Source organism: Lagopus leucura, unplaced genomic scaffold (assembly GCF_019238085.1).
Source record: "Lagopus leucura isolate 7727_CA_CO unplaced genomic scaffold, USGS_WTPT01 Super-Scaffold_760, whole genome shotgun sequence".
NCBI lineage: Eukaryota > Metazoa > Chordata > Aves > Galliformes > Phasianidae > Lagopus > Lagopus leucura.
In genome coordinates, this window is record NW_024962257.1 from 12,196,238 (window position 1) to 12,219,445 (window position 23,208).

At 52.9% G+C, this 23,208-nt stretch overlaps 2 protein-coding genes across 7 annotated transcripts in view; both read right to left on the reverse strand.

Moving 5' to 3' along the window:
* Positions 1-555: 555 nt before the first annotated feature.
* On the reverse strand, positions 556-3,012 carry NUDT16L1 (nudix hydrolase 16 like 1). 2 transcript variants are annotated; one of them, XM_042864416.1, is made up of 3 exons: positions 2,762-3,012; positions 2,348-2,608; positions 556-1,600 (listed from the first exon to the last, which is right to left on the reverse strand). In XM_042864416.1, exons 1-3 carry the CDS (start codon positions 2,996-2,998, stop codon positions 1,136-1,138), a joined length of 963 nt encoding a protein of 320 aa, XP_042720350.1. In that variant the 5' UTR covers positions 2,999-3,012; the 3' UTR covers positions 556-1,135. The 2 variants fall into 2 exon arrangements, with proteins under 2 accessions (XP_042720350.1, XP_042720352.1); XM_042864418.1 differs by lacking the exon at positions 2,348-2,608.
* A 689-nt stretch (positions 3,013-3,701) lies between these two features.
* Positions 3,702-23,208, reverse strand: part of MGRN1 (mahogunin ring finger 1) — a 47,518-nt gene continuing 28,011 nt past the window's right edge. Inside the window, exons 7-18 of one of the 5 annotated variants that reach the window (XM_042864578.1) lie at positions 21,795-21,847; positions 18,867-18,914; positions 13,483-13,551; positions 12,328-12,487; positions 10,905-11,014; positions 10,015-10,080; positions 7,667-7,890; positions 6,351-6,474; positions 5,819-5,864; positions 4,989-5,096; positions 4,258-4,302; positions 3,761-3,847 (exon numbers count right to left, since the gene is read on the reverse strand). In XM_042864578.1, the coding sequence (XP_042720512.1) occupies positions 4,262-4,302; positions 4,989-5,096; positions 5,819-5,864; positions 6,351-6,474; positions 7,667-7,890; positions 10,015-10,080; positions 10,905-11,014; positions 12,328-12,487; positions 13,483-13,551; positions 18,867-18,914; positions 21,795-21,847 (1,049 nt within the window). In that variant the 3' untranslated portion in view covers positions 3,761-3,847; positions 4,258-4,261. Of the gene's footprint in view, positions 3,848-4,257; positions 4,303-4,988; positions 5,097-5,818; positions 5,865-6,350; positions 6,475-7,666; positions 7,891-10,014; positions 10,081-10,904; positions 11,015-12,327; positions 12,488-13,482; positions 13,552-18,866; positions 18,915-21,794; positions 21,848-23,208 lie in introns of all 5 variants that reach the window. The other 4 variants (XM_042864579.1, XM_042864576.1, XM_042864581.1 and 1 more) reach the window with 4 other exon arrangements.

Genomic DNA, 23,208 nt, shown 5'->3' on the forward strand with positions numbered 1-23,208 from the left:
GCCCTGAGCTGAGTCAGCAGCTCTGCTGCAGTGACCACAGGTTGGGCCCGGGCTGGGGCACGGCTCAGCACCAGGATGGGGATGGAAAGGGGAGGCAGAGCTGCCATGGGGCAGGCAGGGGCTGGAGGTTTTAGCAAATGGTTTCTGCAGCCTGCAGAGCTGTGTGCCATGCGCAGGCCCTGCTGCAGCTGCGGGCTCAGGGCAGCTGGGCCAGGCACTGGCTGCCTGTGGCCTGGCAGCGGCAGCTGTTAGACAGCAGTGAATGCCCACCACACAGCCGCTGTGGCACTTGTAGCAGAGCTGCTGGCATCAACCACGTGCAAGAACTGTCTTGGGGTCACCAAACAGCAAAAGCTTCAGAAGTTTGCAGAGGTGCAGCACCCCAAATCCTGCGGCACCCTGCGCCCTGTAAGCTGTCCTGGCCCGCGGCCAGAGAGGTGCTTTGCTCGCTCCTCTCCAGGCAGAAGGGCCCCTGCAGGGACAGCAGCTCTGCAGCCTTCTGGAACCCCCCAGTGCTGTGCGCTGGCAGTCAAGAAAGATCCCGACTGCAAAGCGTTCAGCAAAGCCATTTATTCCACTTTCCTGCTCCCACAGACCTCCAGATAGAAACCCACACGAGTAGAGTATGTCCCAGTGCCCCAGAGGGAATTCAGTGCAAGTCACCGCGGGCACCGGCATTCCAATGGGAGCCCAGCCTCACAGCTGCCAGCAGAGCAGAGCCCTTCTGCCTGCAACGGCAAAGGCGCTTTACCAGCAGCCTTATTCCTCAGCTGTGTCCACTGCAAAACACAGCTGCGTCCAAGTCAACACAGGGCATCTCAAAATAAGAGTTTTGTTCCTTAAAAATGAAACCGGGACCTGAAAGCAGCAGTGTGTCCCTGAAATCAAAGCGTAATTCTAAGGCTTCAGCACCTTCACATAAGCACATGAACTCTCTGCAGGGGGCTGTGCAGATTGATCTGGGAAGCTCGCTAGAGTTTAATGGCCATAAAAATACATAGCTTTCCCCTGCTTCAGACAATTCCAAACCCTCCTGGCTACACAGCGGAATCTCGCAGCCAGCAACTGGTTGGAAAGTTAGAAGAAAGTCTCTAGTCTCCTCACCCACTTTTAATCAATTACAAACACGGTGGCATCACTCCATGGCTTCAGTCACCGGCTGCTCCAGCACGGCGTCTGCCCCGGGCTGCGCCTGCAGCTCCGCCACCACGGCCTCAGCCCCCGGCACGGCCGCCAGATGCTCCAGCACAGCCTGGCTCTCCAGCCCGGCCGCCTGCTGCTCTGCCAGCTCAGCCGCAGCGTGCGCAGCTGCCTGGTTCTCTCCGCTATCTGCGTATTCATTGCCTGCTCTGGCGGCCGCTGCCAGCTCGTTGGCCTGCTTAGCTGCTGCCATGGCCGCGTGGTCGATCGCCGGCTTCTTCGGCTTCTGTGTGGCAGCCACTGCCTCGGCCAGCTTCTCCTCCGGCACCATGTTCAAGATCTTCAGAGCAAAGAGCAGCTGGAATTTGGCAGTTCCAACAAAGGAGTTGGCCAGGAAGTTTGGCAGCCCACCCATGCGATCTTTCTGGGTGTAGAGGGGGACACGGACCATGCCCATCACCTGCAACGGCACGGAGCACAACTCAGCAGAGATCACGGCACCCCCCAGGCCCCGCACCCCCACCCAGGACCCCCAGCCCACAGCCCCGGTGCTTGGTGCCCCCCCCTACCCCCACCACAGCCTGCTCTCACCTGCCTCCAGCCCCACTGAAGCCCCTGCTCTGCCTCTCCCCACACCCCCAATTCCCTGCTCTCCCAGTCCCAGTCCCGTTCCCTGGTGAATCCCGCTGCCCGGGCTGCTATGGGCATCCCCGCTTTCCCCTCCCCACCCAGCTCTGCCTGGAGGCACTGCAGCACAGCCCTGTATCCTCAGCAGCACCACAACCCAGGGCCTGCCTCCTCTTCTCCTGCGCTCACTGTGTGCTCAGGGAGCACCCGAGAGACCCCCACGCCTCGCTCTGCCCTTAGGGTGGCCGAGCCGCGCAGGAGGAGCCCGTGTCCCTGCTCTGCTTTTGTGCGACCCCCGGAGAGCGCGGAGCAAAGCAGAGCACCGCCGTGCTGAGGTTCCGCTGCAGGTGTGAGACGGACCCCGCCCACATCCTGATGCAGAGCGGGTAAACGGGGCTCTTCCCTACTGAGGCAGCGAGGGGCAGGGCTGGAGCCCGCGGTGCATCCCCGGCTGCGGAGCTCCCGGTGGCCGCCGAGGGCTCCAGGCAGCGGGCGGGGCGGCCCAGCGGCTCCGAGGCGGGCGGGAAGGGGAGCTTTGTGTTCCCCACAGCCGCGCGCGGCCCCTCCCCACGCGCCCCACCTCCAGCCCGTGGTCTCGGGAGTGCACCGCGCTGATCTCGATGGTGTGCAGCTCCTCCAGGGTCAGCTGCCGGGCGTATAAATGCGCCACCACGCGATGCGGCCCGTCCGTCAGGTGCGAGCACAGGTAGTCGGCCTCCGTCAGGCGCACGCAGCCCAGGCCCAGGCCCAGCACCCGGTTCAGACCGTCCTCCAGGGACCAGTACCGGCGGTCCACGAACCCCCCGGGGAAGCCCAGGAGGCCGTCAAAGCGCATCTGCATCTGCAATAGGGGGCGGGGGTTAACGGGCCCGACCCGAAACGCGCCGCCCTGGGCCCCGCGCCCCGACTAGGCCCCGGCCCCATCCCTCGTCCCCTTCTCCCGTCCCCGGCCCCGGTCCCCGTGCCCCGGCCCCGCCCGTCCGTCGCCGCTCACCAGCACGGCGTAGCGCAGCGGGATGCGGCCGAACAGCATGCCCGGGTTGGGCGCGTACAGCATGGCGTGGCACGAGTGGCTCCAGCCCGGGCCCAGCCGCATGGCCTCGTACCGCGTCAGCGGCTTCAGCTCGGGCACGCCGGGCACCCCCAGCGTCGGCAGCGGCGGGAGGGACCCCGCGCCCGCCGGCAACGCTCCTACGGCCGCCATCACTCCCATGGCTCCCATGGCCGCCATCGCCTCGCCGCCCGCCCGCCGGCCCGCTCTGCGCACGCGCGGACGCGCCGACGTCGGAGGGCGGGACCGACGGCCGCCGTCGGCCAATGACGGCCAGTCGTGCGCCGCGCGACCAATCGGAGCCCGGCACCGCACGCCAATTCCCGCGGCCGTCTCCGGAAGGGGCGGCCAATAGCGACGGCGCCCCTCGGTCCCGTGACCGACGGCCAATAGGAACGCGCGCCACCGCCCGCGCCGCGCGCCATACTAGGTAGCGGACGCTCGAGGCTCGCCGCGCCGCAGCCCAATGAGATCAAAGCTGGGGGAGGGCGCGCGGCCGCCCCAGCATCCTCCGCGCGGCGTCGCCGAACAGCACGCCGGGAACGGGGCGGGCACGTGCCGCGCCGCAGCCCCGCTCCTCCCCAGGCCCCGCCCCTCCGCCCGCCCCGTCCCGCAGCAGGAGGCCGGAGGCGGGGCTGACCGCGGCCTTTATTCCTACAAACATAGAAACGCACGGCGCAGCGCCGCCCGGGCACGAAGCAGAGCGAAGGCACACGGCGGCGCCGCCCGGCCCCCGCGGCCGGGAAGGGACGGGATGGGGCGCGGCGCTCCCGGGAAACGCGCGGCGCCGTCCCGGCCGGGCGCGGGGCGTACATCGGCGGCGGCGTTCGTCCTCCCGCTCCGTCCGGCCCCTCACGGCCACCGGCGCGGCCCCGTCCCGGGGATCCCGCGGGCACGGCTCCGGGCGCGGGGCCGCTCACGAGAGGCGGTGCTCGTCCTCCAGGTGCAGGCGCGTCTGCTCGAACAGAAGGGGCTGCGTGGGGCTGGCGGAGCCGCGGCCGGGCAGCGTCTGCGTGAAGTCGGACGAACCTGCGGGAGGAGGAGGAAGAGCGCGGTCGGCCGTAGGGTCGCGCGGTCCCGCGGCTGCAGGGCAGGACGTGAGGGCGATGCGCCACCAGCCCTGCGGGAACCCGGCGTGCGTGCGGGGCCGGGGGAACGGCCGGGGGGGGAGGGGCAGCGCCGCAGCTGCAGCGTCGCCGGGCTCCGGGAGTACCGGGCCGTGGAGCTCCGGCGCCGAACAGATGGGCGTGGAGCCGTGGGGCGGGAAGGGGTGAAGGGCAGCGCCGGGCCGGCTGGCACGGATTGCTGGAAGGGGTGGTGGCCCTCAGGGCCGGGATCGGCCCCAGCAGCAAGCGGGGGCACGGCCGTTCTCGCCCACGGCGGTCCCAGGGCTGCTGCTGCCCAACCACGGCGATGAGTAAGAAGAACAGAAGACGTACCAGCTTACTCCTCTATACCAATAGAGCAGGAATCAGGACCCAGTGCTGCCCGAAACAGGAGGGAGGAAGGCAGACAGAGAGGGAAGGAGACATTAGAGAGGTGCTCAGCGCAGCCTGCGACTCTAGGGAAGAAAACAGGCTGCAACGAGAACAGTGGGGCCGAGGCCCCCCACTGCACCCCACAGCCGTACTGTCAGCAAGGCGTGTCCTGCTGGCCCTTCCCAGACCTGGGGTGGGCTAATTCCCCTCCTTAGGTCAAAGGGCAGTTTGAGGCTGTGTTTGGTGCTGGGAAACAGGAGCAGGGAGGTCAGGGCCCAGGCACTAAGCTCTCACCCCACCCCTTGCTCGTTCTGGCCCGTGTGGGCAGCTCCCTGCTGGCACCCTCCTGACAGGGGCAGGAGCCACATGCAAACAGTCCCAGGTGCTGTACCAGTGGCTTAGCCCAGAGAGGAGAAAGGGGGGAAGGACAGAAACAGAAGGGAGGGGGGAGGTGGAGAGAGAAAGGGGGAATGTTCCTGCTGTTAGCCCCCCTCACCCCCAGCAGCCAGCTCTGTGCACTGGAGGGATGCGGAGCCTGTGCTCCAGGTAGATCCTGGCCCTTGGAGCAACATCCAGGCCCCAGAGGAGGTAGGGCTGCAGCACTCTGGGAAGCCAGCAGTGAGGTATGGAGCCCACAGCCTCCCCCTCAGCCACCTCACAGCATAGCACACACCCAGCAGTGCAGCCATTACCTGGCAGGTAGACATCGACCGGAGGGTCTGCGTCTGACTGCGTCAGGCTCCTGTGCTCCCCACAGCCACCATCCTGCAGGACGTCTTCAACAGAGGGAGGACAGCCACCTGGAAGCAGCCAGGAGTGCTGCAGTCAGTGCCAGCCGTGAGGAAGAGGCAGCTCACAGTGCTGACAGGCTGCTCTTCATACAGGCTGATGTTCCCGCATGCACCCAGCGCACCCCTCTCATCCCATCCTCATGCCGTCATGGTGCTGAGTACCACACACCCTCACCATGGCATGGGACACACTGTGCACAGCCCTGTCTCAGCAGAACCACAGCAGTACGTGCCATCTGCCCTTCAGCAGTGAGGGCAAACAGCTCGTGGCATGCACAGCTAGAGCCAGTGCTGCCCTGGAAGAAGCTGGATCCATAGCTGAGCAACATGATGCATGGCACCAGGGGCAGCTGCTGCAGGAGGAATCAGGTGTGGGCTCTGAATCCTCACCCACGCTTCAGGATCTGCAGCTTTGCTTATCTGCCCCCAGAGGCTCCCTCAGCCATCCCTGGCAAAGGACTGAATACGGGTAGAGGCAGTGAGGAGGGAAGGAGACCAGCTCTGCTGTTTGGAGCACAGAACTTCAAGCAAAGAGAGACGTCTGGCAAATAAACTGGGGAGATTTGTTGGTTTTGCTCCCCCACTTCCCAGGAGAAACCTTGGCAACTTCCTCTGGTAAAGCATAGCAGCTCAGAGCAATGGATTTCAGGGGCTGCACAGCTCTGAACATGTACGTTCAATCTCCTTCACAACACAAGTTTGACAGCCTGCAGGGCTGAGTGCACACTCACTTTTCTGCAGGGATGAGCTGTCCTCCATCTCTTCCCCTGCCACACTCTGTAGGAGAAACAGCACAAGTTACTTCAGCCTTTCCTGCACTTGTCTCCTCCTCTATAACTGTCTCTAACTCCTCTAACATCCAGAGTGATGCCTGAGGCAGGGACTCATTTCAGGGTAGGAGCAAAAAGCCAGTGTTGGTTCTATGGCACCATAGGGTGTTTTACAGGCAACAGCAGCAGAAGAGCTCTGCAGACGCTGGACGTACAAGGTTCAGCTTCCCACTCAAACTGTTCAGCCTCCGGGAACACAGAGGGCAAATGTCTGCCCTGATGTGCACTGACTGCAGCTCTCCCACCTCCCAATTCCCAAAGCCCAGTTGGGTGCACAGGCTGCGTCCTGAGGCATGGAGCCCAGTGGGTGACTGGAGGCAGACCAGACTGTTGACTCTGGGCTCTCTGTTACACCGGGGAAGCAGTGACCCCTCAGGAGACAGTTTGAGCCCCAGAAGCCGCAGGACAGCTCTGGCTCATAGCACTGACTTACTTCTGGGGAGCTCGTCTCCCTCAGGACCAGCTCGCCCCCGCCCAGTGCTGGCTGTGAGTCCGAGTCCTCAGAGAGCTTCTCTTCATCCTCCTCGTGAATTGGGGATGAGGGAGACCGTAGTGTGCTGCAGTAAGAGAAACTCTGTTTGGTGGTGGCAGTTCCAGCTGTCATCACCCTTCCCCATCCCTCTGCCCAACCCACCTTCCACCAGCAACATAATTCAGAGCAGGAACTCAAACTATTGAGATAGATTCACCAGAGCTCTAAAGATCAGCTACACAGAGAGCAGCAGCAGCTCTGTGACACAGCCACAAGTCCTTGCTGGCTGCCAGGATGTTCAGTGTACTTTTAGCACAGCTCTGATTTCATGTCCTACCAAAGCGACAAAGCAGCAGTTTCAGTCCCTTTCTTTCACTTCCTTTTCCTTCTTCTCCTCCTGGCAGTTTGAGGATCTTTCTCCTCTGCCAGATTTTTGACAAGACGGTACAGAACTGTAAGCAAATACAAGCTGTGTGCAGGAAGACACTCATCCTGCACCTCCCGGGGCAGCACCACCTCTACCTCATTCCTCAAATGGTCATTAGCCAAACCAGAACAAGGGTGGAGAAGGCAGTTGGGTCTGGGGGAGCAGAGCTTGTGGGACAGGATGGAAGGGCACAGAATGGGTGATTCCAGCCGTGGCCCATTCTGTTGCCTGGGGTGTGCCAAGCCCTGGAGTGGGCTCTGTTTGACAGGCAATGACTTGCTGTTGTTGATAAGGTGGCAAAAACTCACGAGCAGCTGGAACACAGCAAGCAGTGCCCAAACAAACACAGCACGACCCCGTGTGACTCAGCCTTCTGTATGGCTCAGCGAGGGATGCTCCACAGGACCCACACCTCAACCCATGGCCATCAGAGGAAGCCTCAGAAAACAACTAAAGGATCTCAGCATTTTGTCCTCTGAAATTCAGGCCACTTCTCCATTCTTTTGTTCCCAGGGAACTCTATGGAAAGCTGAAATCCTGCAAGGTTTGAATGTCACGTGCAAGTGGAGGCACTAGCTGCATTGAAAAGGAAGACATTCCCACCCAAAGACTCGGTGAAACTTCCTTATTAAAAATCCTTTGGATATCAAAGCTAACTCCCAGGAGACACAAGCTGGTCTCTTCAGGCTGAACACAGAGGTGGTATCCCAGTTCTCACTGCCATGAGGACCCGCTGGCCTCCTAACAGGATGAGCTAGCAGTGATTCAGAGGCACAGCTCCCTTTCAGCCCCAGTACATGGCCACAAGCCCTCAGGGCCTACAAAGGACCCCCTCTGCCCCCATGCTGACCTATCTGGAGACTTGCTCCGCTTGCCCTTCTGGTGGCTGCTCTCCACGGCTCTGTCCATCCCAACAAGCGGTCGGTTTGCAGGAGGAATCCCATCCACCATGCCAGAGTAGTTGATTTCTTCATACAGAGGAGCTGACGGGATGGAGGGGGACACAGAGCGAAGGCCATTCAGAGCTTCCAGCAAGGAAATAGGCTCATAGCCTGGAGGGATGTTGTCAGAGCTCTGTGGGTGAGAAGAGAGGGGCACATTAAGAAACCCTCATGAGGCTGGAGACATATGTAATGGGAGGCTCAGCTGCAAGCCAGTAAGAACCCCACCACTGCTTCCACCTGTATACATGCAGCTGTTTCACAGCACCACCACAGTCACTGACATAGTCAAAGGAGTGACTCTCTAGATAAGAGCTGGTCCTGCAAAACTACTTGCACTTTTTCCCCTGACTGTGTTCCCTCAGCTGCTAATGCAGCTGCACAGACACCCCTGCTAAAATACTGAAAGGGATCACAGAATCACTGACCCCACAGGCGGGGAGCAAAACTGCACATTTCCATTCCCTCTATATCTCAGTTTAGCTGCCAGCCAAAGAGAAGTTTCCAAAGCTACTGATCCAGCAACGGTTTAACTCCCAAAATCTTCTTGATCAATAAGGCCCTGCAGACTCAAGAGGTAAATGGAGTTTATGCTGTAACCCAGCAGTGCCACAGGCAGCCCAGCCCACTGCAAATGAAGAGGCAAGACTACAGAAGCCCAAGCTTAGATTAACTTAATCTGTTCCAGCCTTGCACCCTCAGGGAGGTTGCTGTATGCTGTACCAAAGATAGTGTTGCTGCTGAGCCTGGCCATGATGTCTGTAGCTTCTGTGCTGGACCTCCCAGTCATGCAGCTGCAGACCAAACTCCTCAGGAATCTATTCCATTACAGTCACTAAATCGAGGGTGAGCTGATAGCTGAACTGACTCACCTGTGGTCACGGAAGGAGCTAGATCTGATGGAGGAAGAAAGAATGATTGGCAGCTGGGGTCAAGAATCAACCTATACCCTCTAAAAAAATAGCCTCATGACTTCAGTGACCTTGTGGCCAAGACCACAGATGGGGATTGTGAGATACTCAAATCAGTCTGGACCGGGAGTGGCTCACAGTTGCTGCTACCTGCACAACAGAGGTTCAGGAGCCACAAGCACAGAGGCATTTCATTTTCATACAGCAGCTCAGAGGTGCTACTGTGTAGACAGTAAGTTCAGGAAAACAAAAGCCATTGGCTCAAGTCTGGGGGACCATTTTCTCCTGCATGTGAAGAGCAATGCCTGAGGGCTCAAAGGCTGCTGCTCGCTTTGTTTCACTTGGTGAACGCTCAGGCTGTACAGCACCGCTCAGAGGCTGGAGGAGGATCTCAGCTACTGCCTACAACATCCTGGCTGAAAGCTTCTGAGGTTTCAGTCTGGAGAGACACTGCCCTCTCCTGGGCCGCTTTCTACACCACCACTCCCAGAGCTCCAGCAAAGTACAAGCTGCTGTCTGAGGCTTGTGCGGAGCCAGGGTCACATCAAACTTGTGACAGCCCCATTACTGAACCCAGCCCTAGGTTTTCTCCAGATATGATAAGCCACGTTCCTCCTCAGCCTGAGCGTCTGGACCGGCATGAGGAAAACTGCAGCCTCCTTAATACTGTTGACAACTATAGTTGCATAGGATTACACAGTGAGGGCCCCTTCCTGGGGCAGAGGGGCCTCCCTCACCTTTCCCCTTCCCAGTTCCTGGTCTCCCACAGTTGCCTTTCATGCCATCCCCAGGATGATATTCCAGTTACACACTCTCACACCATCTTGGACACTCCTCAACAGAACAAGCTCTATCCTTCCTGTTTCTGTAAAAGCAAAGCAGCTCATTGCAGCCAGGAGTCCTAGTGCAAGTCCAGCTGTGCCTATTTGCCTACTTCTGTGTTTCAGAGCCAGTGTGGGAACCACAGTGAGAAGTGCACACTCCAAACTGGATGAGACAAGTGAGAGGAAGCTTTTGGGTGAGCCAAGGGGACAGCAGCTTGCTTGTGTTCCTACAAAGCTATGAAATGTCTTCTGCAGCCAGGCTCAGGACCCAGAGGCAGTCACCCACCGGGTCCCTACAGTTTATTCCTCCGTACGCAAGCCAGAAAGGTTAGTGATCATTTGTGCAGGCTGTGAGCACCTCACCACTAACATGGAGACAGTGCTCATGTGTTGCAGGCTGTGCAGGAGCACAAGTCAAATCCAGCATTTTAGCAAGCCCTCATGTTTGTAACACTTTCACGTGCCAGTGAAGCCTCTGGCAAATAATTGCCATGGGATACAAATACAACTGAGTCCACTTACTGTTTTCCTTTTAGGTTTCCTGCTGGGCAGGGTGACAGTGTTCACTTTAGGGGGTTTAAAGAGACACTGTCAAGAGAAAACCATGTTTTAAAGTAGTTTTTTTTATTTTTTTCCTAGAGGTTAGCAACGCAGAGACACCCAGCAATTCCTCACCTTGCTCCAGGTGACAGCGCCTGCTCTCCCCTACACTACACTCTGTCCTTCAGTTTCTTCCCCTGCTCTATTTCTTAGCCCCAGTTGTAGACAGCAGGGCTACAGTGCTGAAGAGGATACATGGATAAAACCAGGCTGTTCCTGTAACAAGCCTTTTCTGTTCTCATTAAGGCCTGCAAGATCATCTAGAGGGAGAACTCCTCAGTCTGACCTCATGTCTCGCCAGAGCCAGCTGTGCAATAGCACTGCTCAGGCAACGAGCTTCTGCCCTCAGCACACCAGAGGTATGTGATTTGGTCTGGAGGCCAACAGCACTGCATTTTCCATCCTGCGCTCACTCAGCTGCCACCCAGACCCTAATCACTCAGGGAAGCTGGCACAAAGAGGCCTCTCTCCTACTGTGCTGAGTATCCCAGAGCCAGGGGGTTTCATCACAGTGTGCTGCCACACCGACAATCCAGAGTTGAATGGTAACCCCATTTGCCCAGCCTGCTGTCCCAGTGTCTGCCACATTTCTGTACCTTTACTACTACTAACATATGAAAGCAGAAGTCCCAGCTCTATAGAAGAGTTGAGGAAAGGCACTGCATAACGCAGGAAGGCTTTACTCCAAGGCCTGAGCAAACCTCCTGAGGTCTGAGGGACACAGGTCAACAGGCCAAGCAACACACAAGCTGCCTGCCCAGGCTGAGACCAGCATCCAGGTTTTGTGTAAAGGGTTGCAGTGAATTACTTACAGAATGCTCATCATGGTCAACGCTCTGTGCCAGGACGGGGCTGAATGACACCGGTGACAGAGCCCCTGGCTTTTTTCTCACAGCTCGAATCTGCAGCAGGGCACGGAAGGCTACAAGAAAAGAGCACACAGGTGAACAGCCAGCCACAGCACAGCGAGCCCTCAGCCTTCCCACGACAGCTTTAGTCTGCTCTTCATGCCCACGGTCCCATTTTCTATCTGCAGAGCTTTAATACTGTCAGTTCAGTGCCACAGGCGCACATGAATGAGCTAGACATCTGTTCTGACACAGCTGTAAGAACTTGCTTGTATACCAGGAAAAGTCCAGGCATCTCCCTGCTTCTTACTGCACCCTACACTTTCAAGATCAGGCTAAAGCCAGAGGTGCCAATCTATCCTCACTGTCTCTACACTCCTCAGATACAGATTCCCAGGAGGTACAGCAAGCAGACACCTTCCAAACATAAACAACCTACTTCACTGCAGAATGCAGATGAGATAATGCTGCTCCATATCTTAAGCTGTGCTACCTGTAGTCAAGGCTGTCTAGCACTTCCTCTGATGAGTTCTTGCTTTCAGTTACTGTATCTTTGCCGAGTTTGAACTTTTCAGACTTAACTTCTCAGGCCAAACATCTGTCTTAGGCTCTTCATCCTTTTCATAAGAAGGAACGATCAAATATCTCCAAGATAAAGCACAGGGTAAAAAACAGGGATCTGCTACTCCAGCCAAGACACAGGCATTTTCTCAAAACACTCCTGCATCTCTGTGCTTTTGCAAAAAGACAAGGAATTTAGCAAATATTGTCTGAATGTCAAAATGGGTATTTCAGTTATTCCAACTTTAGGAACCGAGCAGTGGAGGTTTAAGCAGATCCTCTCAACACTCTGGGAGCTTTGAGGAAAAAAGAAAATCGGTTCTGTGCACTCAGTGCCCACCTTGCTAGCCCCAGAGTAGCAAGAAGGTAGAATCACCGGAGTGATCCACACGCAAACAGAGAAGGCAGCAGCGTGCAGGGTAAGAGATGAGGTCTAGAGAAGGGTGCAGGGCCAGAAAGCATCAGAGCGACGTGGGGTTTCAGTCTGCCTTTAAAAGAAATGTTGAGGGAGTCATGTTAACAAGACTAGGATGGCACTGCAATTTCAGCTGCACCAGAGCCATTGCTGCCATACACCTCACTTAGGAGAAGGGGCCTTAAGAGGCCCCAGTCAAATGGCCTTTCTCCCACTGTATTCCTTCCCTGTTCAAGGACAGTTATTTTAGATGCCAGGAACCTCCACACATCACCCAGAAGAGTGGCACATTTGGTACGGAGCCCTGGGGTGGGTTAAATACAATACATACACATCCTCACAGCCTCTACTGACTTAACAGAAGCACAGGAAGGGAGAAAGATGCCCTTGTTCCCTGGGCAGGAAACTCACGCAGCCTGCAGATGGGGCAGTTGTTGGCCTGGTAGCGCAGGGTGTCAGCACAGGAGTTACACAGACAGAGGTGTCTGCAGGGCAGAATGAGAGTGTCCCGGAGGTCTGACAGGCAAACCACGCACTCATTGCTGTTGTCGCTGTTCTCATCATCTGAAGGCTGAAATGAGAGGCAAAAATTTGGCAGGAGAATGGAAAATGCAAAATAGATCTTCTGTCTTCTGCCTTTTCAGGTGTTACCTGTTGGCACAGGCAGGCAGAGATTACAGTATGCTTCAGGCAGGACACTGCATTACTTGGAGAGGAAATCCAGCTTGTCTTGCACTGTGGCTGCTCCACTGTTTGCAAATCACACGCTAATACTCAGAATAGCAGTCTGGGACCAGCACTTCATATGCTCTGCAGCCCAGATGGCAGCAAAGGGCAGCCCTGTGTAAGGCTACTGCAAGCACAAAGCAGTCACACAACATGCTTGGGGCTGTGCAGCAAACCAGGATTCGGGAGAAGCTCCTGCCCGAAGACAGGCGGTGCTTCTGGTTAAGGCACTTGCATATATATCCCCTCATGTCACCAATGCTGTGCTCCCTCCTGTACACAAATCCAGGTTGATCTTGCAAGTTCTACATAGCTCAGTTTCATGCAGTGCTACAGGAACATGCAGTCCTCCCAGAACAAAACAACAGATGTTTGAAGAGCCACAGCAGAAAAGCATGGACACCAAACACAGGTACCTTGACTGTGGAGAGGCAATGCTCATTAACAGTCAATGAGAAAAAAAGAGCCTCTCGTCTGTACACTGGGAAGCATCCAGATTGGCCAGTAACCTCAGGGCACTGATAGCAGCAGTTCACACTGTCTCCTGGCTCTGAAACACTGAGGGGCACTGATGCCCTCCCCTCCCTGTGCTCCAGGAAAGATCCTCATGAGGCTCAGACTATCTGAAATTATCTCAGCACAATCACACTGTTTGAGCCTTGCAGTGAAGGCCTATCATTCCTGGGCTTCTTCAGTGCCTGCAGTAGCGCCACAGACTTGATGGCCATCTTGTAAAGCATCTTTAATTACAGTGCCAAAACTCGTATGTAAACTTGAAAGTGGAAGAAGCAAGCTGGAAACCCACAGCCCAGGGAGCAGGAGTCTTCTGAGCACCCTTACCTTGGTCTCTTGGTTGTTTTTGTTCTCAATGCCATAGATCTCCTGAAGCAGGTAGCTCACCCGGTCAACCTAGGGAGAAAGATAACAGTTGGAGTTCTACCAGCTGCTCTGCAATTGCTGTTTTGAGATTATCTTCCCTCCTTCCCTGTGTCAAGACGTCCATGCAACACCCATGGCAACTGGCTCTCCTAGAGTTACTGGAAACCATTAATAGAAGCAAACATCACAAAAGACTGCAGGAGAATGAACGTGTCCTTGCTCCAAAGTGGTGCCTACCCCACCTGGTGAGCTGAGAGCTCGACTGGCCGCTTCAGTCACTACCAAGATCATCTTAAAAACACTCTGTTCATCACAGAAATCACAAAGTAACATATGCCCAAAATTCACAGAAGCCAGATAAAACCAGCCTCCCACAGTCCCTTCCCTCTGTGAAGCACTGCTCACCTTAGCCAAGATGGATTTCCATCCATCTTCGTAATCTCATACAAGGAGAGGCTAGGGATGGTCCTCAGTGTGCTGCTGTGCCAATGGCTCATTACTTGCACATCCAGGACTGCACTATGCCTCCCTTGTTGCCTGGGAGCGTAAGGGCAAGCTACTGAAGACAGACAAACTATCTCCCTTAGTGCACTGCCATTTATGACCATCTCCAGGCCCTTGGTGGCATCTTTAAATTGCGGTGTGTGGTAGCAGAAAGCACTGCCAGGCACACAACCCCCAGCACAGAATGAACTCCTCTGAACCATGTCTTTATGCAGATGCTAGCAGCTGCCCCCAAACTACCCTGAGCAGCTAAATTAAAGCAGCACAAGAAAGGCTGATGGCTCAGGTCCCAAAGAAGCAACTCCTGTGTGGTGTTCTCCATGGCTCCATAGCTCAGCCAGCAAGTACAGCACAACACTCTCACAGCTGTATGGAACATTACAGAGATGCTGCTCTGAGGTAGCTCTGCACACCTGCTCCTCTTCACAAAGCAACAGCAAAGCAGCTGGAAGGTAACAAACTGACACATATGGTGAGGAATGGTATGAAACACTTTCCTGTTAGCTCCAGAAACTGTCCAGTTGACACCATGCAGTGAAGCCAAGCCACTGGGAATGCAATGTTACAATGGCTCAGCGTTTTTCTAGGGCTTGTGGCATTTCCAGGCGCTATCAGCCTTGCTCCTCCTCCTCTGTCAAGCCAGGTGCTCAGAAGAGCAATGGCTGTGCTGTCGGATTGCAGTGCTGCAGAACACGCTCCATGCCAAGATGGGAGCACAAGCTAGTTACATCCAGCCTGCCTACTAGTTTAGAAATGCTCTGAGCTGGGATGCAGCAGCTTTAACAAACCAATTCCAGAGTCTGCCCATTTAACTCAGCATGCAGCTTACAATCTGTTCTAGGCCTGCATTTCAAGGCAATGAGGTCAGCAGTTGGACCGTCGAGCAAAATCCTCTGCAGCGTCTCAGGAAGTTTGTGAACAATTATGTGGGAGCTGTCCTTTTATAACTCAACATGTCAAAGAGAGTCTTTTCACAGCATCCCGACTCCTCTGAGGATCATGCTGAGTGATAGTGAGTGCACAACGGCCAGCTCAAAGAGCAAAATACATCAGGAAGGGAGAGACCCAAGTCTCTGCAGGATTCTGTGTTCATTTTACTGCTTGCTTCAAAAGAAATCCCACAAGAAGCTCATGTGGCCCTACTAAGAAAAGAGCGAGCAGCACAACATGGCTCTTACTACAAGATGTCTAAGTTTTAAAACTGCAGGGGTCAATTAGCAATAGGTGATACTACACTGTGCTGTCCCTCACCTTCTCATCTCTCCCGCAGCACGTCATCCTTCCCAAGGCTTCTGTTGCTAAATTCAGACCCAGCTGATGCACACAAGAGCCACTGGCCAACTGCAGATCATGCTTCCTCTCTGGCTCTCTTTATTCCATCTGTTCCCATTCAACCATGTTCTTTCCTTTTCATTTAAGAGCAGGTTGGTACATACACTATGGCTGATTTTGGCTGAGAGAACAAAGCAGTCCAGCTCATTAGCTGCTGCTTCCTGCTCCCAAAGAGCTTAAGAGATCCGTGCACACAAAGCACCCAGGAATCCTGGCACTGGCAAGGAGGGGCAGACAGAAGAAAGGCTGCAATGGGGAAGCATTTATAGCATTACACAGATGGATTATTCCCAACATACTCCATACTTCTGCTCTGTGCTCCTATAGATGTAGATGCTACATTAGTTTCAGTGGTACTGTGTGTTCTTCTAGCAAGAGTTTACTTCTATTTTAAAACCGATGGGAGAGAACATGTAAGCATTAAATTTTACAAACTGCCAAGAAAAAAAAGCACCGACAACCAAACACTGAGTGGGAAGGACATGCTGTGCCAGCACAGACAGACAAGCACACGCTGCTTCACTGCAAGAGTCAGCTAACCATGTTGTGGTAGGGAAGGAACTTCCTTAGAGAGCACTTCTAGCAACACAGTCCTCCATTTGGGAAGCCCAGAGCACTAAATGGAGAACGATGCACACAGTGCATTAATGTGCATAGCAATCCAACATCAATTCAGAGAGCTCATAGCCATGTATGCACGTCATTAAATAAAAGGCAAGATAAACAAGCTGCTTTCTGTCAGCTCACCATTGTAATGCTCCTCTCTGAGCAGAAGAAAATGTGGAACATGGTGCAGCTAGCACCACACTGCTCTGCTCCCTCAGAGCTCAGCAGCCTTTTCCAGCACAGCACACAGCTCTCCCTGCAGAATGAACTCTTCTGGATGTTCCCACCACATGCGTGCCCTTGTGCACTGATTTCTGGAACCATCCCTGGCTGGCTGCTAACAACACCTGTAGGATGCAGACCTGGGACTCAGCCAGGAACCACGCTGCAATAGAACCAAGCTCAGAGGAAGGACGAGCGCAGGGCTCAGGCTGGTAACTCATTTCCAGCACTGTAATGAAGCCCTGACAGGGAGAGCTAAGGCTGCTTCTGCTGGGCAGGAGCAAACCTGAAGGACAGATGCACAGCACTCACAGTTCAGTGAGTTACTGAACACGGAACTTTGCTGGCTGAAAACCGCAGCTCATACTCCAAAACAGCTCACACTTCCCTCCCATCTGCCTTTTTACCCCACGTACCTCCAGGGCTTGCATTCTGCACCAGGCACGTGGGGGAGCTCACACTGCAGCTGCAGCACAGCACTGGGGTGCAGAACCCTGACTGATGCAGTTCTGGCCAGTTCAAGGGAGTGAACCTTGTGGCTTTCTGCTGGGTGTAGTTTATTCCAAACTCTTGTAAACTCTCAAGGGCAAGAAGCCTGCACCTTCTCCCCAGTCTGCTTCAAACACCAACTTCATAACCACTCGGTCTCAGCACAGACAGCTTAGAAATCTTATCTGAAAGAAATCTGCAAGATAGGTTCTGCAGAGACAAAGCCATTTACAGCTGTTGCTCTGAGGCAGCTAATTTCTATCAACATTTCTATCGGGAAAGGGACTGCTCATCCTAATACAGTCATCAGACAAGATAATGCTCTGAAACAAAGAAAAAAGGCAACCAAAAGTCACAGTGCAGAATGATTTTCAAAAACAAAAGGTTTGTCTGTCAGTTCACCCATACTGTTCTTGAAAACAGGACAGTCCCAACAACGTGCTGCAGAAGTGCCTGATGAGGAGCAGGGAGCACCAACAAGCCTCTATGACTGGATCAGTCACAGAGGAGGTAAAGCTGCAGAAAAGAGCCAAGCATGGCTAAGAGGAGAATCTGAGGAGCATTAGTGTGAAACGAGGATGGAAAAAAAGGCGATGCAAAAGCATATTTCTGCAGCACGAAGCACAAAGCTGAACTTATCCGTGATTATCATACAAATATTGTATGTTCAAGAACAACAAGGAAATGAGAACACTGCATGCTGTGTGTACTGCAGTGAGGATGGAGGTTACGGCAACAAGGACGAGAAGGGTCGAGTTTCCAAGCAACAAGGAAGTAATTTCAAGATGTGGGAAGAATCCAGACAGATCTGGTGAGTAATGCTCAGACTTGATGAGAGCTCCAGCAATGAAAGGGATGACAAGACTACAGCAGATGCAGGAATGGTAGGAGGAAGCCAGTCAGGTACTGAAAGTCCCCTTACTTCAGCCAAGTTTTACATAAGCCACTGCTCTGCGAGGACTCCAAAGTAACATGACTGAATCACTGCTCTCAGTACCACACGATCTGCTGAATTCCTACCTCATATTTTGTGTCTCTTAAGACCATGCACCAGAACAATATCAGATTGGATTGATCTAACCTGAAGAGCATTATCCTTCATACAATATGCAAGATGCATACCAAAGCTGCCAGGCTATTTAAGTCAGTTTCTCAGAAAACAGAGCATCTCCCAGATCCATTTGAACAGCCTACTTGTATGTTCAACCTTATTTCTTCGCTGTCACCAAGACATTTCAATCTGATCTTGCAGCAGGATTGCTACCCAATTGTCTTTCAGAAGCTTAAACTCTTGGCAATCTTTAGAAGTCTGCATTTGCTTATGCATTTCTCTCCACGCAGGACTAAGTGCAATTTCAATCTTGATAAGGCTTTGCACAGTTTCTGCGCATTGCACCACACTGGACCGGGCTAAAAGAGGGCTACAAATCCCTAACATTTTGTTTGCCATTCTTCCTTCTTGCCTTGCCCTCCTCATGTGTGCAGTCTGTATAAGCTAGAGTCAAAGAACAACGGTGTCTGTGCCTGCTCAAGTCCCAGGATACTCACAGGGGACGGGCAGGTTGGGCCAAAAGGTTTCAATCCATGGGATTTCTCCAGAGATACTACAGACACAAAAAGGAAGCTCATGCAGGGAGAAGATACGCATAAGATCCCTTATTATTTTCACATCCACATATGTGGAAACCTAACAGTAATCAGCCTCTACGTAGGACATGAGTCAGCAAAGATATCCTTCCACAGCACAAAACACAGAACCTAAAGCAACCAGGCAGTGTGGACACACAGATGTGGCTCATGTTACTTAACATCCATAGTCCTTAAGCTCATTTACACAAACCTAATTTACACACACCTACACAGAGATCAAAACATCAGCACTGCGGTCCCAATTTCATAAAAGCACCAAATATCTGTGAGGCAGCAATATATAAGGAAGACTGAATTTATACAGTGCCTGACTTGCAGAGAAGAATAAACAGGCTTGCATGACTGCACTGCCATGTTTGTTCCCCCAACACACACGGCACACAACATCCAGCCCAACACTAACCCTCTTTGCTGGTGCTATCTGAGCTAAGTAGCCAAGCTGTCAGGCCTTTGGTGAACTAATATCAAAGCTTCCCACCAGGTACCACTGAGTGTTTCTGGCACACAAATACGACTTTAATCAGCAACAAACAAGTACTTACAATCTGCTTCTGTTTTAATGGCTTCACAGAGAAACTGCCATCGACATGCTTGGAGGAAAAAAAATAAAAAAGAAACACATTAAACAGACAAAATGTACAAAAATTAAAGCAGGTTAATGATCAGTTGTCATCTCTTAGCTAAGGGAAAAGTGGCATGTGTATTATAACCTGAACACCAACCGCTCCCAGCAGGCAGTGCAACAGGGCATCAGTGTGCTCCTTGTTCACTGCAGCACAGAGGCAGATGGAGCTGGCTCCAGTTATTAGCCTCTTGGCTCAAGTGGGTCAGAGCACGCACAGAAATCCATTGGCACACTGCATGCTTTCAGGGTGCAGCCAGTCCAGCTGGGTGCAAACATTTCTTCAACAAATGCAGCAATAATTGGCAGGAGGTATTTGTTAACTCCCTAGGTAACATCCAGAGTCAGAGCCATTCTCGAGGCTGGAGCCCCAGGAGAGCAGGGGGTGGCACAAGGCTGAGAGCAAGGCTTGGCCACTGGCTGCAGTCAGAAACATGTACTCTGCCTCAGCACCCCTAGCACGTCATTGGCATGGCTGCAGCAGGCACGACTGTAACAATTCTGTGTGTACCTGGTGTCAGAATTAGCATCAGGAATAATGTGCCAGTTCTATTTTCTCCCTCATCCCCAAGTGCCAAGTGATGTGAATCAAACCAACTCCTCTGCCAGAGTATTGAGAGCACGGAAGGAGATTGAGGGGAAACTCCAACAAGGCCTACTGCTGCGAGCAGCTGCAGACACGCATCTGTTTGCTGGAGGAGTTTCAGAAGGAAGGCACAAAAATGTTACACCAAAAGACAAAACAGTACTGTTTTCCAGCCAAACACAACGTGCCAAGTTTCTGACCTTGGGAAAGCTACAAAGTCAGACACTGTGCAGTGTCAAGGTTACTGTTCTGCTCTTAAAGACGCACACCAACAGCGAGCTGCTGAGGCTGCTGACCTGCCTGTCCTCCAAACATACTTTGCTGATCAGCAGCAGTGATTATTAGCAAAAACCTCCTCCAGATTGATATACCTACACTTCAAAAGCTGCAATTATTCTAAGTACAGAAGGAAAAAGAACTCTGTAAGCACTTTGCCCTCTGACCTTTAAAAAATTTTTTTTATCTTGTTTTAAGCATTCAGATGGAAGATCAGAAGTCAGGAGTGGCCTCACTGGCACCTCTCTCTCAGAGCACACACAGACTGGGAAAAGAAGGGAAGCAGATTCAGCCTTTGAGCTGGACACAAGGCATGAGCCAGCATTGATGGAACAGCCTGAGCCGCTTTAGTCCGTTCCCAATTCAGTTGTTCAGCTTCCTGAGCACTCAGGGGACATCTGCCATCACCTTTATGTATCCAGACAGCTCAGAAGCTCTGCACAGTACATGGAAATTATCTGTAATTCTTGAAAGCCTGCTTCCACAGCTGGAGTGGTTAAGCTACTTTCCTCATGAGCCGGAAGTTTCCAACGCTTCACTTCTGCCCTCACATTAACACACTCCCAATACACACCAGACCACTCTGCAGGGCTTGGCACTGCCCTTCCTTCCCCAAAGCCAGCTGCATGACTGTGTTCTCAGGGTTCGCAGCTGTATGGGACCCAGAAAACACCATAACAGCTCTAACAATCTCCAGCATATTTAACATGCACTGGGAGATGTAGCACTTTATGCTATCAGTCACAGCCTAGGTGCCATTTACAACTATGGGAACTAAGCTTGTTCCATTGGAAGGTATCTCAGGGAAAGACATTTCTACAAGGCACAGTTACCAAGCGCTAGGATTCTACAGTGCAGTCTCACCAAGATGACAGCAGGACTCCAAACTCTACAGCCTTTCCCAAGGACCTGCTGCCCACACTGTCCTCCCCCAGGTGCTGCCAAGCAATGACTGAGGGATTCCAGAGACATTTTGATCTTTCCAGCTCATGTGGACAAGGCAATTAGAAGAACAGTCCCAGAAGTGCTGCAGCTGCCCATCTCATTTCTCACAGATCTAATTGTCCGCAGTAAGTCCAATGCATACCGAGCTAACAACAAAACAAACCTCAAGCATCTTCCAACCACAGGGCTTCCTGAGGACTGACTGTGCTGCCCAAGCCCTCTGACTCAGAATATCACCATCTACACTATCCACCTAGGATAAGTCCTGGCAACTTACTCCTGCTTACTTCTGGACATGGCAGGGATGGCGCAGACTGAGGAGAAGTCAGCCCACATGCCAGCCTGGAAGCAGGAAGTTCTAACAGCACAGCACTAATGCTGCTCTCTTCAACATGCCCAACTCTACTCCAGCAACATTTGCCTCATCTTAGGATGTCACTACATGTCACTTGCCCAGGTCATGTGTCCAGACACAACATAAAGTAGCTAGGAATCTTGTAAATGTTTTCAAGGTACAGTCATCATGTGAAGAGACTCCAATCAAAGCTTGTGCTCAGCCTCCCTGCATCTGCAATGCTCAGGTCAGCTACTATCAAAGAAAAGTGAAGCCTTCATGCACGATGTACCCTGAGCCATAAAAGGGCTTGGTGCTAAGCATAAGGTAAGGCCAAACAAAGGTGCAGCAGGCTCTGGACACAGCAAATCCAGTTTTGTAAACTGACCACAAGGCCCTGGAAAGCTGCACACTAGCAGCCTTGGTCAACATCTACCACTCTCAAACATCACAGGTACCACGGCACACCCTCTCCCCACACACAGGAAACACCAGCTACAATTAGCTGACTGACCAGCTCAGGTACAAACAGTGATTACACACTGCCCAGCAGTTGCTGCAAGCTATTATTTGTTCTCCAGTGCCACTCCTGAACTCTAGTTTCATGCCAGGACCCCACTGTGCTAAGTGATATATCAACACAAACTAATGACCCGTGGAAATATTTACATATACAGTGATAAGGACGGAAAAGAGAAGTCATTTACCTTTTCAAATGCAGCCAGAAGAACATGGGCATGGCCTGTCACCTCAACCACCACTGCAGAAAGACAGAACGCTCCTGGTTAAACATTGAAAGCAGCACAAGCATGACATCACCGTGAGCTGAATTTTAGTCAGATTTTAGAATTTGCACTTTTTAAACCGATACCACCTTCACCTCCTTTTGCAGTTTAAAAGAAGGAAGACCTGGGGACCCGCAGACCAGTCAGCTTCACCTCAGTCTGTGGGAACGTGATGCAACAGCTCATCCTGGAAATCATTTCCAGGCACATGAAGGGGAAGGAAATTGTCAGGAGTAGTCAACATGGATTCAACAATTATCAGGCCTGACCAACCTGATAAGCTTCTATAATGACCAGCCTGATGGATGAGAGGAGCAGTGCGTGCTGCCCTGCAGGACTTCGGTGAGGCTTTTGACACTGTCCCCTATAAGATACTCATAGGGAAGCTGCTAAAACACAGGATGCATAAGAAACACTAAAACAAAGAGTTCAATGGCATTTTGCTCTCTCCCTGTATTCTTGGCTGTAGTTACCTGAATCTACCACAGAGAAACAAATCTATCAGTTTTAACAGCAGCTGGCAGCCCTTCCAGCCCCAGTACTTACTACTTCATTATAGTCTAATCCTACATGCTTGTAGAACCTTTATTTCTCCTATGTCTGGACAGCAAAACATCTCTGTCCAGTTATCAGATCTTTTTTTCCCCAGTGACAAATATCCCATCCTCCTCTTCCAAATCAGAGGCCCCCTTCTTAATCCAACAGCATTCACAAGGGGCCAACAGAGGTTTCTGTATGCTGCATCCATGACTCTACCATCAAAAAAAGCCACAGGGAAACATAGGTGCTAAACAGAGGAAACCAAGGCACAGTCCTGACTCAAGAATCCACAGTTCTGTTCAGCTCCAATTGTCTACATTTTGTCTAACTACAATCACACTGTGGAAATGGGAGTCTTGGAGGAATCTCCAAAGGAAGGAAAGGTATGCCACCACCCAGCCCTGCCTGGAATACCAGTGCTGTGGTCAGCACATGCAGCAGAGCAGATAGGCAGCTCTATGAGCTCTGTGCCAGAATGTAAACAGCTGAAGAGAATGACTCCTGTGATGTCTAAAAAGGGATGGGAGCTTGATAGATTCTTTGGGGGCCCCATGAACAACAAAGGCAAAACAGGAACCATTCACTGGGCTGTGGCACAGAGACCGTGTTTGGAAACAGCAGTCTCTGGAACAGGAGTCCAGGGCTGCAGATATGCTAAGATAGCCAAGAATGGTCACAGCAATGAGGATGTGCTCAGGAACACAGTGGTATCCAGAACAGAGGGCTAGAACTGGGATTTCACCTGCATGCTCCCTCCCTGCCAGACAAGGGCAGTCTGTTCCAGATCACTGAGTAA